The sequence below is a fragment of the Lissotriton vulgaris genome, chromosome 2_1 (assembly GCF_964263255.1).
Source record: "Lissotriton vulgaris chromosome 2_1, aLisVul1.2, whole genome shotgun sequence".
NCBI lineage: Eukaryota > Metazoa > Chordata > Amphibia > Caudata > Salamandridae > Lissotriton > Lissotriton vulgaris.
Genome location: NC_141687.1, coordinates 83537588 through 83553477, shown reverse-complemented (window position 1 = coordinate 83553477; position 15890 = coordinate 83537588). Strand labels below are relative to the sequence as shown.

The following is a 15890-nucleotide window of genomic DNA, read 5'->3' as shown; positions in this document are numbered from 1 at the left end:
TATTGCTTTTGTTCGGTTTGTTGGGCCCGTTAGTGTTTGGTGTTTGGGGTTCGTATATAGGGCTTCTTTGTAGCCATCGGGACCCATAAGTAGCCTGTATATCTGATATGCCTGTTCATTATGCAGATGATAAACCCAATGATTGACAACCACCAGTTGAGGTGCCCAGTAATATAGTTTAATGTTGGGCACTGCAATCCCACAGTCGTACCAACTTTTCATATGCTTGTGCATCGCTATACATGGAGCTTTACCGTCCTACAGCAATGTTCGCACTTCGCTTTCGATATTAGTGAAATTTGTTGCAGGGACTTTCAAAGGGGTGTCTTATACTACATATAAGAACTGCTGCAATGTTAACATTTGAAACCGTGCTGCACGCCCTAGTAGAGACAAAGGTAAAGACCTCCAATGTCGCACATCTTTTTGCAAGCAGGGCGAAGGGCCGAGGAGGCTGCTTGTGAAGAAAAGGGTTGCAACAAACCATCCGTTGCTACCGTAGAAGCACACTGGGAGGGAAGCTTTGGTGGTGTACCATTTAAAGTGTACACTATGGATTTGGACCAATTGATGGTAAAGTCAGAGTATTTCCCGAAGTTAGTGAATATATGGAGAATTAATTCTGTTAATCGACAGAGGCAGTGACACTAAATATAGTAGTATGTCATCCAAGGATAGTCTATCTTCGTAGTCTTCTGCCCATCCTAACCCTCCAATTATCGGATCTCCTCTTACCCAGGTTGCTAAGGGCTCCAGTATAAAGTTGAAAATTAGTGGTGACAGAGGGCATCCCTGTCGCACTCTTCTCCCAAATCAGGACTTTCGTGTAGCATGACAATTCACTATCACCTGCACCATCGGTTTGGTGTACAGCAGCTGGATCCATTTCAGGAACTTAGGGCCGAAGCTCATTCGTTCCAGGACAGCGAAAAGGTATGGCCATTCTATTGGATCAAACGCAATGCATGCATTGAGGGAATGTATAGCTCCAATTTCTCTCTGACTGTGTTGTTTCTGGCCAGCACACCATGAAGGCGAAGTATGTCCAGGGCAGTTCTTCGTCCATGCATACAGCCTGATTGATCCGGGTGTACTAGTTTTGTGATGATGGGAATCAGGTATGCAGCTAGTAGTTTTGCCAGGATCTTGGCCTCTGCATTGAGTTATGAGATGGGCCGATAGGAGCTCAGCTCCCTGCTGGTTTACCTTGCTTGTGCATGACGATTATGAAGGCCAGCTTTTGATCGCATGGCAGGGTTCCCTTTTGGTTACTCTCTAGAAACATGTCACGGAGATAAGATGTTATCGTTTAGCAGTTAATTAAAAAAAATCGATTGGGAGGCCATTTGAACTCATTGCCTTCCCTGACTGTACACTACGTATTGCAGAGAGTAGTTCCTCCTCTGTGGGGTCACCCTCTAGTGAGTCCTGATATTCAGGAGATAGTCAACATTGAGATGTCCACTAATAGTTCTTTCGAGTCATTTATTGTGGTCTTAGTAGTGGGTGTGATTAGCTGTTCAAAGTAGTCTATAAAGGCCCCCGCTATTTCTTGGGGGTCTTGAAGGGTTTTATCTTCTTCTACTCTCAGTTCCGGTACCCAGCGCTGGCCCTGTTCTAATTTTTCGAGCCAGTCCGGGAGCTTATACTCCAGTTGCTTAATGTCTAGGACATGTCCGGATGACTCATCTGGGGTATTTATGATCTGCGACTCCCATTCAATCATCTCTTTCAAGAGTTTCTATTCTTGCTCTCTGTTCTCTCCCATGCCCCACAGTGAGCGAGAGTGCTTGGTCCTTTAGTACCTTTTTAAAGGCTTCCCACAGTAACAAAGTCAACATTTGGTGAAGTAACTGTCTGTGTTTCATGCTATTTCTTTTCTAATATTTGGGATTTTGAGGTACTATGGGTTAAGTGTAATATTCATTCATTTATAGTGTGAGTCCAGGAGGAACCTTGGCCATATTGGAGAGCGATCGTAAGCACTTTGTGCCAGACATTGAGCTTCTCTGAAGTTGCGTACATCGTTTGTTAATGTCAATATACAATCTATACGGAATAAGCTGTCATGTGCCCCAGAAATAAATGTGTATTGTTACTTTTGGGTATAAACGGACACCAAGTTCACATATTTTCCATCCCATATCGCCTCTACTACCGCAAATATTCCCTGTGTGTTGGCTCAGAACTTCTGTATTATGAAAGGGAAGTTTTTGCGGATCAGTATACCTGTCCCCGTGGATCCTTATGTGAACCCTGCAAGTGTAATCAATGTGTATCTCCTTCTGTCCAGAGCTTTGCAGGTGTTACCTACCAAGTGAGTTTCTCTTAGTAATACCACGTCTGGGGTTTTAATTTTTATAAATTGCAGCAGTATCCCTAGCTTGAGTTTATCACCTAGTTTGCTTACATTCCGGGTACGAATTCTGAGTGCAGTCTCAGCTACGTTGTTTGTTATGTATGATATGGAATCTGCCTTTATTCGACCTCCGACCATCTAATAATAATAATAATAATAGGGAGATTTGTAGAGCGCATGGTGACGCCGACGGCGTGTCCCCGCGCTGTGATCCTAGTGCTCTGTGCTCTAATGGTGGGTATCTTGTATCTGGAATTTCTCCTGATGTTGCAGGTGCTGTCTTGGTGTGAGGCCCTGTTTACTTATCTCCTTTTTTGTGGAATGGAAAATGTTTATGCGTGGCTGTCATTCCTACTCTCCGTACTCTTCTGACTGAAACATAACAAAACTCAAAACTTCTCCCTCTCACTTGGAGTAACTTATCCCCCCCACCCTGCGTCCCTGCAAGACGGAATGTAAGCTACCTACCTCCCCAATATTGCAGAGTGCCTGTCGCCCTCCCCCCGAAAATCTAGGTATTGTGTTGCTAACGGTCCCCTCCATCCCGGCATGCAACAGTCTAGCATCCTAAGCAACCTATACATTGTCTGTCATCTTAATTAGCATTTATTAATGGCAGTTTTTGCTCCCTATTACCTGCAATGGTAGAGAGACATCAGCCCTAGAGTTCGCAGGATATACTCTACCCTTCATCCACATCAAGTAGCTCAGGTTCAATCTTCTATGCGCTACCAAGTTGTCTGTGCACTTTCTGGTCGGCCACTCCTCTTCCCCTGAAGTCTGTGTTCATTTTGTGTCTTTTCCGCTACGTCTTCTGCGGAATTAGCTCCTTTTGGGTTGCCTGTTTCTGATGGCTCCACTTCTGTTTCAGACGTTGTCCATCTGGTGCGCGGTTTCCAACTTGTCTCCACCCAACCAGCTATTCCTAAGCCTCTTCATGGTTTGAGAAGAACCATGTTCTACCTTCTGTTTCTTCTCTGTTTTGCTGGGAATAACATGGCATATTTAAGTTCTTTCTCTCTTAATGCTCTCTTTACTTCCAGAAAGCTTCGTCTTTACCTTTGTACTTTAATCGTGAAATCAGGAAAGAATGTTATATTGCTGTTTTCATAGGTGTCTGGTGGAGCGCTACGAGCCGTTTGCAGAAGAACATCCCTATCTCGGAAGTTGAAGACACGAGCGAGTATTGGTCTAGGAGGAGCCCCAGGTTTCGACCTTCCCCCTGGAAATCTAGGAGCTCTTTCAATACAGAAATAGTTTGAGAGGCCTCGTCGTTGTAGGTGTTTTGTCATTGCCTCTTACACAAAAAGATCTCTTGTGGGTCCTTCCACATGTTCGGGCAACCCTCCGATTTGTATAATAATCTGCCTTCATAATCGTCTAGCTTGGCTTCCATGGGCTCACTTTTTATTTGCAAGGTCTCTTGCTTTATTCAGGTTGTGTCAGTGGACAGGGAATTAGTTGTTACTTCCACTTCCTTAACTCTAGCGTCCATATTGCGCAAGTCATCCCTAATTGAGGAGACTTCAGTATTTAGTTAGTCACGTCTCAACTCCAGAAAGATGCGCACATTAATTATTGCCGTCATAAGTTCCTGGAGGGTAAGGTCGATTTGTTCTGTAGATGCCTGGGACTGGGTTGCGTTTGTTACATTTTCTTATAATTCTGCCCGCTTTTGCCATGTGTATTTGTCCATTTTAGATTGTAGCACTGCATGTCCACTCCCCCGCCATTTTCTCAAGTTGATAACGGTCCCTTACTTGACTATGGAGGCCGCTTGGTTTTACCCACTGCCTGCTCTAGGGCTGTATGCGATGTCCGACCTGTCTGGTTTCCAAAGCAGGGTTCTTTCTTTGCTGCGTCGGCTTCCCCCTTTTGAGGTAGGCCCTTCCCAGGTGCTTTGCCGCATTAAGGGAATCTGGGCTCGCTCTTAATAAATATCCTTGCCACTCGTTATGGCCGGGTTACTGCCTTACGCCGCTGTGGCCAGAAGGCCCCTGATACATACTCTTTCCCACTCTGGGGCTTTTCTGTCTGTGATTGGTCTCCCCATGCTCAGGTAGGGTCTGCCAGGAGTCTTCCCTCCCCTCACTCTGAGTCTTGATTGGTGCGGTAGCAGTAGCTGCCCACCTCGTTTTCCGGGGCTCTCTAGGCTGAGCACCGTCTCTCACCTCTTTTCTCGTCTGTTGTCTTGCGGGGGCGACCAATTCTCTGCGACAATCTCTGTACGTAGTGACATGCGGATAACCACACCGCATACTTTAGGCCGGCGCCTTAACCTGGCCCAGTGGCTCATGCTTTCCGGGTCACTCAAGCCCTCCAACGATGCAGTGCCACTTCTCTCCCAGGTCGTATCACCGTGCCCCACTGCAGGATGTATCCGCTTTGCCCGATTTCCTCCCCGTCAGGCTGCTCGCCCCGTTTCTGTCATCTGGCCTTTTATAGCTGCTGGGCAGCCGGATGCAGATGGGCTGTGCTCCTCAAGCTGGTCAACTACGGCCTTGTTCTGCTATGTTCACCTTAGCACAGCGGCTGCCCAGCATTGTCTACACCTCTTTCAGGGAGTCACCATTTTCCCCCTGTTGCCAATATATGCCCCGGACCGGTTGGAGACGCTCTCCGGGCTGCAACCCTCTTTAAAGGTATCGGATTGAGGGTACTATGTTTAGCTAACAGATTTCAGTATATTTGAAGCCTTTTGCTCGGATTATGTAGCGGATGTTGCTGGAATATGGGTGTGGGTCTCTGGAGCTGCGTTAGTGTGTGGCCATTTCCTTCGTCTGTTGGCCATAACCCCGCTACTGACAGTATTGATAGCTTGGTTTTATTCTCCTTTATTTCTTATTACTGATTCACAATTGTCCCAGTCCCATTGCTGATAGTTTTTATGTTATAGTCATTTAATGTATTGAAATAGTCTCCTCGTTAGTATCTGAATGTCGTGTAATTACAAGCATATTCTTTCTGAGAAATGTATTTTCATAATAAAACTCAAAAATATGTTTAAAAACAAATGTTAGCTATGATGCCAGTGAAAGACATTCAAATCAAATAGTGACTCCTTGAAACACTGTTGCCTTCTGGGTAGCCTTCATAGGGGTTTGCCAATATACATGCACAACAAAGAAGAGAGGCTGCCCTCTGGCTCACCCAATTATAAAAGGAACTGAATTTATAATAGAACTATTATGCTTCTCGTAGGAAAGACTTAAACCACATGTATGGACATTGTGAAACCTCCAGAATGACACTGCATCCTGCTGTCCCCCATCCTCGACCAATGTGTATCCGTTGGAAGACTTCCCCCCTCCCTCTCACAGTTGATGATGTGGACACACTGCTGAACACAGTTAAATCAGGTTCCCCTTTGGACATTATTCCAGCCAAAATGTCTTTGTTGCTCTCTAAACGGTTATTCCCATCTATTTACTCAATCCTCAATCTCTCAATGAGAGAGGGTCAACTACTACGTGAATGGAAGGCTGCACAAATAATTCCCATCCGAAAGAAAACCAATGTCCCTATGGAGGACCTGTCCAACTACCGTCCGATTTCTCTTCTACCTCTCCTGAGTACAATATTATAAAAGCATATTAATAAACATCTCTCTGACCATGTTGAATCTACTGGATGCCTTGACCCATTCCAGTCTGGGCCTCGGCCAATGTACTGTACTGAGTCAGCATTGATTGTTGTTACCAACTATATAAGGCACTCCCTTGACAACGGGCAAGCAGTACTATAAGTCTGCAGCTTTCGACACAGTCTTTCATCTGATTCTGCACAGGAGACTCAAAGAAATTGGAATTCATGGACAAGCCTTTCAGTGGATGTCGAGCTTTCTCACTGACTGAACTCAGACCATCAATCCGGGTCCATTCCGATCTCAGACCACGGGACTGAACAAAGGAGTACCGCAGGGATCCTGCCATTGTTCCACCTTGTTCAACATTTATGTTGCTCTGCTAGCTGGATTACTTAGAAAGCGGGCCTTCGCACTAATTTCGTATGCTGATGACACCAAGCTATTTTTGTCAATTGACAGAAACTCCTACAATATTCAGATTACCTTCTCAGAAGGCATGACTGCAATTGTGACCTAGATGGGGAATAATTTCCTACAGCTTAACGCGGGGAAAACCAAGATCATGCTGTTTGGAGATGCACCTATGCTCTGGTTCCCAGAATGGTGGCCGGCGGTGACATAGGTGCCACCCCGTTCTCTTAGACAGTGGTCAAGAACCTTGGCATACGTTTGAACCGAAACTTACAATGAAGGAGCAAGTTACAGCTACCGTGGGCTCATGTTTCCACGTGCGACGTCTTCTACGCAGGGTATTTCTTTTTCTCCCCCTGATCCACGGAAAACTCTCATTCAGGCACTGGTGATGAGCCGGTAATAGGTAAAAATAGGAGAGGTACCCCTTAACTGAAGTCAAGGGAAATGGGGTTCACCAACCAATATAAAAGAGCAATTCCCTTGAACAAGGTCATTTACATAAACACCATGAATAAGAAAAAAGCAATAACTATAACAACTAAATTAGGAGTAAAAAACTGGCAGAATTTATTGTATACAGTAAAATAACAATCCACATTCAATATTGACCAGCAATATTGCTGAAAACAGACAGAAACAACAGTAAGGCATACAATTTGTGCAATACAGGGTGTGTGTTCTGTTATTCTTTTAAAACACCGGTGTTATGCACATTGGGATATTATGTCAACAACGGTGTTTGAGCCGCGAATCACACTGTACTAGGGCGTCGACGCGTTTCGGTGGTTTGTTGAACTTCTATCCACCTTTATCAAGACAAAGAGTCAATTTCTGTCGTAGTGTGCATGGGTTCCTAAAAGATGGATACACAGTGGAATCAGTAACATGGCAATGAACTCGTTATTAACATAAGCCTGTTTACATTTTTACTAAGACTCTATTGTTCACATTGATTGACTAATATTCACAATCCATCTCTAGGTGCAGGTTTTCATAACATCATAAGAGACTACACAGTTATAACACATTATGCCTTTCTGATCTGACACAAGTTTTAATAAAGGATCTGTCTTTTGTATTGGTTCATGAGCATCCTATATTGGTTTCTAGTGGTAACCTACTAGCATAATGTAAGGCCAGGTATTTAAATATGTATCTCAGGCCAGCTGCTGTAAAATCCCAGGGGGCAGGGTTTGTTCCATGATGATGTTTTGGTTCCCTGTGTGGCTAGCCCCTGTAGTAGCTGGAGCTCGTTATTCTTACCGCTAAACATAGATAGGCTATTACCCCTGAGCCTTTTTGCAGCACCTCTGTAGAGCTGAGATACCCCTTTGGGGGTGATTTGGGTGCTTTGCAAGTAAATAAATTAAAATAAATAAAAATGTAAATTAAATCAGCAACACTGGAATAATTCAGAGAAGTGTGGTAAAGTGCTTGCCTATTAAAGCAAACAAAGGAAGGCCGGGAATTGGATCGAGGGCATGTGCATGCCTGCAGTAAAATGCCAGCTTAACTTCCTACTTAGTTCATTAGACAAAAAATGCTAGTCTGAATCTGCTTGAATAGTGCTGCAGGTTGACTCAGTTGCTCTCCTGAGCATTGAATGCATTGGGGTGGTGTTGACCCCAGAGCCCTGTGGCTGATGTGTGCTCACTGTACCCAGAGCTCAGTAACCCCGGCCCTCCCAGTACCTCTGCGATTCTCCATCCTGGCCCACGTCGGCCGGTTCCGGGTTCACACCCCTCCTCCGGCCCCACTCCGGGTCTCCCTCTCCCGTGACAGCTGCTGGCGGATCCAAGTCACAACAAACAACGAACCAGGACCCCGGCCGGGGGGAGGGAACTCCGAAAACAGAGCACGTAGCCGCCCCCTCCCAGGATTCCAGCGGTATCAGTAACTCCCAAAACTTTCCAAAGGCTGCCCTCTGCAGGAAGGCGGCCCGCAGGGACGGATGGAGGGAGAGTGCATGGACAGGGAGGCTGCGGAGGATAAGGGCACTTATGCAGTGCCCGTGGGCAATGCCCTGTACAGTGCACGGAAAGACAGATCGTACATGGAGTACGGGAGGAAAACCATCTAACAATTGAGTCGATGCCCATGCACGCTATCACCGAAAGGAGGAGTCACCTACCTTGTGAGTGGAAAGACTTCTTCAAAGAAAAACAACTTGCAGACATCAGGACCCAACAGTAGATGCCAGTAGTATGCAAAGCATGGCAATCTACAGCTCTACATGCCAAGAACAGATGCTTACTGGAATCATAAAACTGCTAAGATCATACAAAAAGATCCTGGAGAAATGAGAATTCAGCACTTTTCTTCTCTTCTTGCAAATCCTGCGGAGCATATCCTCACAACTACTCCTGAGATACAGGAAGACAACAAGCAATTAGTATAACCAATCTTGTGGCAGAGAGGGCTGCAGCCCAGTCGTGGAGAGAAGTCTGCCTCTGTGAATAGGGCGAGGACATTGACCATGAAACAAAATGACTTTGGCTGCCATCACACTGCCTGCTGTGCTGAAGCATCTTTCAGGATCATCGCAGTTTTCTTTCTTCTTTTCTTACGACCAATCAGGCATAGTAATGCATATAAATTCAGTACCAGATATTTTGAATCTACTTGCCTACTTGTAATGTGTGCACATCAAATTTTAGCTGGGCTCATTACTTCTCGCAAAAGATTTACAAACGTTCACTATGAGGTTACACATACTATGCAGGTGTAATGTCTATAAATTCACTTTTTATATCAACAACTGCTCCTATTGTGACTAGATGCTGACTTCCTTGTCAGTGGCTATCTATGTTGCCAAGATGGAGAGTTGGCTGAAGATGTAGCTGTGGTTAGGGTTCATGTACAAATCCACGAGTAGAGATCTACAAGTTCTGGACACCATGTCATGGTAGTTGAGGGGCCTGACTGGTGTATCTCATTGGGCGCATCTCAGGGAAAGGTGCCAAACATAAGATCGCTGCAACTGCCTTCTCCGTACTGCCTGACCTTATCATGGCTGCCATTTCAGCTCGGCTGTACTTTACCGGGACCTTACTTACACTCACTAAATAACGGCAACTATTCTGAAATCCCCGGACCTGATTTACTGAGGGAAGTCACTCAGTCAACCCTAGCATGCCCTACACAACTAGGTGTCTTCATGGGGAATAACGCGACCGGAGCTCCCAAAATGACGGCGTAACGCTGGTGGAGCCCCTTCTATACTGGGCTCGCTGCCGGCACCACCGACCCATGCCTGTCTGCCCGCCAAAACGTCTCTTCTCTTGCTCCGATCGCACTGATGGTGGTGGAGTTTTACAAATCAACCAGGGAACTTACAACATTTGATGTGCAAAGGTGCTGGGGAGCTGCTGGAGAAGCGCAGTCTCCCCCAGCACAAAGAGCAAAGTCACACCCCGCGTTCCATGGATGCACCGCGCACACTGCCTCCGTCCCGTCAGCCTGGCGTCCAACCCGCCACCCAACAACAGTGGCTCCCCCGGCCCGCTTGGAAGCGGAGCCTGTGCTCCCCGCGCCCCCGGGGGCCAGAGCAGCGCCGGAGGCTCCTCTCCACACCAGGGATTTATGGTTCTCCTGGACCTGCAGCCCCCACCGAGAAAGGTGAGCTCTGGCCCCGCTCCCCAGCCGCCCCACGTCTGCAGCAGCCCCCGCAATTCTGGGCTAGTAGAGAGGGCCCGAGCGGAGCGGCCCTCGGGGGGCACACACCCCTCCGCAAAACAAAGCAGTGGGGCCGTGAAAACACCAGATGAAGGCAGCAGCCCTGCAGCCACATTCAAATGAAAGAAACTATGCCATGGACTCTCCTGGACTTCTTTACTTTCTCTTTTGTCCTGGCCGCCATTTTGCTGCTGCTCTCGGACGCTTTTCTCTGGACCCTGACCCGCCATCTTGTCCATTACCTCGTCCTTTAACCCTTTTCCCTTGTTTCCCCCTTGACTATCCTCAAATGTTTCTTCCCCTTTTCTGATTTGCCTTTTCTCCATACCCTTGTATCCCTCCCACCCTCACTTGGTGCTGTGACTGCATCCCCCCTCCGACCCCACTTAATGGAACTCTGCTTTTTTGTATATAGAGAGAACTCTAATCACTAGTATATGCAGTAGACCTTTGTACTCTCTACCATTCCTATTTGACTCTTAGAGTATATCCATCTGTATCTCTTCCTTGAGTGACTCTACTATTTGTACATCTGCAATTTCTCTTTCTGTTTGTATCTCTTCTTTATGTGACTTTGCATCTTGTGCAATTTTTTCTGTTTGTATCTTTTATGTTAATGTTAATGTTAATATGGATTTGTTAAGCGCTCGTACGCCCGGGGGCTTCATGGAGCTGTAGAAAGGAACGCAACGTTCCGGTTAAAAGTAGCAATGAAGCAGCTCAGCAATACGCCTGAGAAAAAAGCCAGGTTTTCAGGGAGTGTCTGAAACTGAGGATATTGTCACTCAGTTTTAGTTGAAGGGGAAGAGAGTTCCAGAAGGCAGCTGCAAGATGGTCAAAGCAGCAACCTCCGAGACGCTTCCTCTTGTAAGAAGGGACGATCAGAAGGGATTTGTGGATGGACCGAAGATTGCGGGAAGGGTTGTATCTCTTGAATAAATCTCTAATAAATAGAGGGCCGGAGTCGTGCAGAGACTTGAATAGAATGCACCCGGTTTTAAAAGCTACTCGCTGCTCGACAGGCAGCCAGTGTAGCTGTTTCAACCCTGATCTGACAGACTGCCTTTTAGATAGATTCAGAATAAGTCTGGCTGCCTGGTTTTGAACCAGCTGGAGGCGTTTTAACTCTCCAGCTTGAAGCCCGAGATAGAGGCTGTTGGAAAAATCTAATCTAGACCGGACCAGGGAAATGACAATCTGTGTGAGGGCAGCCGGAGAGAAAAAGCAGGCAATTTTCTTAATTTTCTTCAGTTGGAAAAAGCTAGATGACACAACTGCACCTACCTGTTTTTTCAGGGAGAGATCCTCGCTGATAAAGATTCCTAAGCTCTTAACTGAAGATGACTTAGACGGAGGGGCTCCCATGCTAGATGGCCAAAAGCTAGGGTTCCAACTAAGTGCACTCTGTCCAGGCAAGACCAGTTCAGTCTTGCCTGGGTTAAGTTTCAAATGACTGCAGTTCATCCAACTCAGAATGTGAGACATGGTGTTTTGGAATTCTACCACTGAGTCCTTGGTGTTTAAAGGGAAGATGAGCTGCAAGTCATCTGCATAGTTGAAGATGGTAACTTTCGCTTTCCTAAGAGAATACAGAAGGGGGCGTAGTTATAAATTAAAGAGCAAAGGTGACAAAGAAGAGCCCTGAGGTACTTCCCAGATGGTAGGTATAGTGGGATCTGTGAAAGAACCCAATCTAACAGATTGAGTGCGGCCAGTAATGAATGAGCGGATCCAGCTCAGCGCGGGGCCCCTGAGACCTGCCTGCTCGACACGGTCGACCAGGATGGTATAGTCAACCGTGTCGAACGCAGCCGAGCGGTCCAGCAGCACCAGAGCCTGGTGGATCCCCTCATCTGCGTTAGGCCTCAAAGTATTCTGCACCGAAAGGATGACTGCTTCAGTTGAGTGACAAGGGCGGAAACCCGCCTGGTTGGGTGCAAGATACTCTGATTCTTCCACAAATTTGGAGATACTATCGGAGACATGAGCCTCCAGTATTCTTTATGTAACGCATGTCATCCTAAGTCCTTATGTTTTGCAACTGGTTCTTATGTAAAGCGCTCTGACACCTTCGGGTAAAGTTTGTGCTATATGAAACCGCATTATATAAAAAAATAAAAAAATGGAGTGGTGACCCCTCATCCTTTTACCTGGAGAAGAGCAATGGACTCAGGCAAAGGTGATGTTTACCAGCTCCTAAGTGTAGAAGCTCCAGCCACCAGAATGGGACATGTGCTCAGTTCCTGGCTGCTGTCCTGCACAACATTGTCTAGCTCTGACACCTGCGGGCTCCAGAGGAGTCTGGAAGTGACTAATGATGAGAAGACTGCGAGTGGGCGGAGGGTGAACTCTAACTCCTAATGCTTGAATCTATATTTGTCCACTTGTTGAAACGAGCTATAAATTTACTAAAATTCTTTCAATTGTTTATATTGGCTAGGATTCCATTGTAATGGATTCTAATAATCCCTTAGCTGCTTTGCTGCTGCGGAATTCCCCCGTGGTGCTGAGGAATTCCACGCATGCGTGGCTCGGGCGGCCCCTGGCCGTCCTCCATACAAGCCCACGGTGACGTCAGGCGGCCGGGGGGCGGCCGACGCTCGGATGAGGCTAAGCAGGGAACATTTGTTTTCTGACTACATTTCAACATCAACCTAAAAAAACAAAATTGTGGAGGAAATAATTCACTCTCCTTCCATGTGATTTATCCATTCAGATGTTCAAAACAGAACGACATTAGATAAATTGCTTTAAACCAGAAAACCGGCAGGCTAAACAAAAGTCTCCTATGTGACCTTGAAACAGACTCTATTATAAGAATAACATTTGTCTCACTAGACTAAATCCTGTGTAAAATGATTAGCAGTCCTGATACCCATAGTAAAGCAAAGTTTGCAGTTCTGAGATAATCTAGGTTTCTGTAACATGGTTATGTAAATGGAAATTAGCAAATGCATACATTTTAATGTTGAATGTGTACAATTTTGCTTTGCTGTTTTGTGGCATGTCAACAAGTGTTGGCTGTGTACTTATGTGTAGAATGGTTCTCGTGGGAGGTGGTGAGATGTTGCTATGCACATTTGAAAGCTTGACCTTACTTGAAAATGATGGAACATCGATATCCTTGAAATGAGCCCACAAAATCTCTCCTCTTGTTTTGTAGGATTTCGCTATGGCAGCGATATAGTCCCGTTCTCGAAGGTTGATCAGGAACAAATGAAGTACAAAATTGATGGAAAGTGTTTTTCTGTTTTAGGATTCACAAAGTCCCAAAATGTAAGTGCTTCATATAACTGTGTTCCTTTTGGTTGGTAGTTTCCCCAGAGGTCCAGATAAGAATGAGTGTGGAGCTTGAATTGTCTCAGCATGTGGGGCATATGCTTGGTTGACTGTGATATTCCTGAACTGTGGATGAAGACTTTAACTTCAAATTCTTGCAGAACAGTTCTTTTTCTGTAATTCTAACAAAGAGCAATAGTTACTTCAGTTTACGCTGAACGGAAAAAACGTGACGCCCATGTAGCGAAGTGAAACAGATTTAAAAGGAAAGCGAAATGAAGATACATATGTGTAAGTGAAAAGGGTGATAGAAAGGGTTAATTATAACTAAAAGACAGGGTTCTAGTATTGTTAAAATAGGGCAATAAGGTGTGTGTTCAGAGTGAACAGTGTACAGCTCATTCTAAGTTTACTAGGAATGACAGAGCAGCAAATGATCATAGATCCATTGCAAATGCTGATAAATGGTGGACTGCAATGTTACCGCCAGGCCAGCTCATAATATCTTGCACCCTTTGGTTTTATAACCTAAATTATCAAATCTGTAACCGCATGCGAAAGATAAGGTAAAAGAATTTGATATTTAGGTGCATTGTTTGAGATTCTTGTTTTAGCGAAGTATGTGAAGCCATTTAGTTCAACATTTGATGGAAAAGTATTTGGAAAATTGAAGCTTCAACTCTTTCACTTTTGCAGTACATGGTAGATACTTTGAGGTTCTCTATATTCAATACCACGTTTTCCTAAAATAGTGTTATTTTTTTCAGATAAAGACGCATCAGTTCATGGGCAACCAGGTGCTGAAGGTCTTTGCACCCAAAGATGATGAGGTTAGATGCACAGTTTATTATTCACTTTATGTAAAATGTATTGAATCCATAGATCTGGCGGAGACCTGATTGAGCTGGGTGGAATCAAAATGTGCCCACTTTCTCTGTAGTACTGTCTTTTGAGGGTCGCTGACTTTCCCCACTTCAGAATTAGGTTTCCTGTTTCGGTGCAAATGAGCGCTAGAAAAGTAACCAGTCAACATGGAGAAAGAAGGGTATAGTCATTTCTAAGGCGAGAACATTTAAGAACTGATTATAAGCAATAACTAGATTAATCAAGAAAAATGAGCAAGACCATTGGAAAGATTTAAACTATACTGCTAATCTAGCATTACTCTAGTATAATTTCCTTACATCTCTGCTGAGAGCAGTGTCAAGAACTTACTAAAGACCATGTGTGTTCAAAAAGGTAAGGAAAATTCCATGTCACCCAGACATAATCTTCCATGATTCTGTGTTCAACACATTGCGGAGCATCCGTGCCGCCCATTGGCTGTCATCTGGAGAGCTGTTTAATGGAAAGGGGCGACCACTCGGTCCCCCCGAACGTATGGCGGAGTACCACGATCCCCCCAGGAAGCCATCTTGGGCGGGAGGCGAGTCTCGGCTGGTATGCCCGAAGCGGCGTAGCCGGGGCGCGCCTTTTCCCGCCCTAGAGTGGGTTGGCCTAGACACTGACGCGGCTGGCCACGCCCTAGGGGCAGGCAGGGGCGGGTTTACGCCCGCCCTGAAGACAGATAAAAGGAGAAGCAAGATCCGAAGGCATCCTCTTGTTCCTGTGCTCTGAAGCTGCACCTCCTCGCTGCACGTGAGCTCGAGACGGAACGAAGAGCCAATTTTGAGCGTTGTAATCGTTCTTGTTTGTCTTTCAGATACTCTGTTGGAGAATGCCGAAGAAGGCGGGAAAGCGCATGACTACTGACCAGATGCTGCGCGTTCTCATGAAGGAGATGACCGAACTAAAGAGGCGAATGGATAAGAACGAGGAAGGGGGACCGAAACGTCCTTTGGCGGGAGCAGCCCCGGGAGGGAAAAACAAGAGGCCCAGGAGGGGAGCAGCGGGAGAAGACATCCCGGGTCCCAGTGCCCCGCTCGAGGCACCAACTCCCGTGCCGGAGGAAGGGAATCAGATTCCCGTTGTGGTCACCCCCGTGTCCGGGGAAGATATGCCGCCCGAGCTGGCAGCACAATTGGCAGCGTGGTTGGGAAAAGGTAGCGAGGGCGCCACGGCTGTCGACGCGCAGGAGCTAATGAGGCAACTGCGTGAGTCACGGGAAGCAGCGAAGGTGTCCACGCCGGCTGCAGCAGTAGAGAAGCCACAGGGGACGGGTTCAGTAGCAGAGGCAACGTCCGGTGCAGGTAAGCGGCCATTGCCGATTGCGAGGGATGAGTCAGCACCCTCTCGTAGGGAAAAGTTGGGTCAGCATGTTCCTTTGGCTATTAAGGAGAAGATATGGGCAGGGGAGTACGTAAACATCTTCTCGTTGCTTACTGATCACTATGAGATGGAGCATGTTAAGGGCCAGAAGGAGCTCATGCATCCGAGTGTTTGGCGCGCAAAAATGGCCGCCTTTAAGGTAAATGAAAACATTGGCAATTGGGGCCAAGCGTGGGGGGTTTTTACATCGATCTTGGGGAGCGAAGGCCCGATCTGTTACCCGAATTGCCGATTTATCAGTCACGAATCATGGGGTACTCGGTATCACACGAGGGTAATCATTGGTTCTGCTATGATAACCTGTTTAGA

At 46.2% G+C, this 15890-nt stretch overlaps 1 protein-coding gene across 2 annotated transcripts in view; it reads left to right on the top strand.

The window, feature by feature from the left end:
• XRCC5 (X-ray repair cross complementing 5) overlaps positions 1-15890 on the top strand; it is a 558141-nt gene that overhangs the window by 116484 nt on the left and 425767 nt on the right. For both annotated transcript variants that reach the window (XM_086954491.1, XM_086954493.1), the window contains exons 9-10: positions 13198-13310; positions 14081-14143. In XM_086954491.1, coding sequence (XP_086810617.1) covers positions 13198-13310; positions 14081-14143 — 176 coding nt within the window. The remainder of the gene's footprint in view (positions 1-13197; positions 13311-14080; positions 14144-15890) is intronic.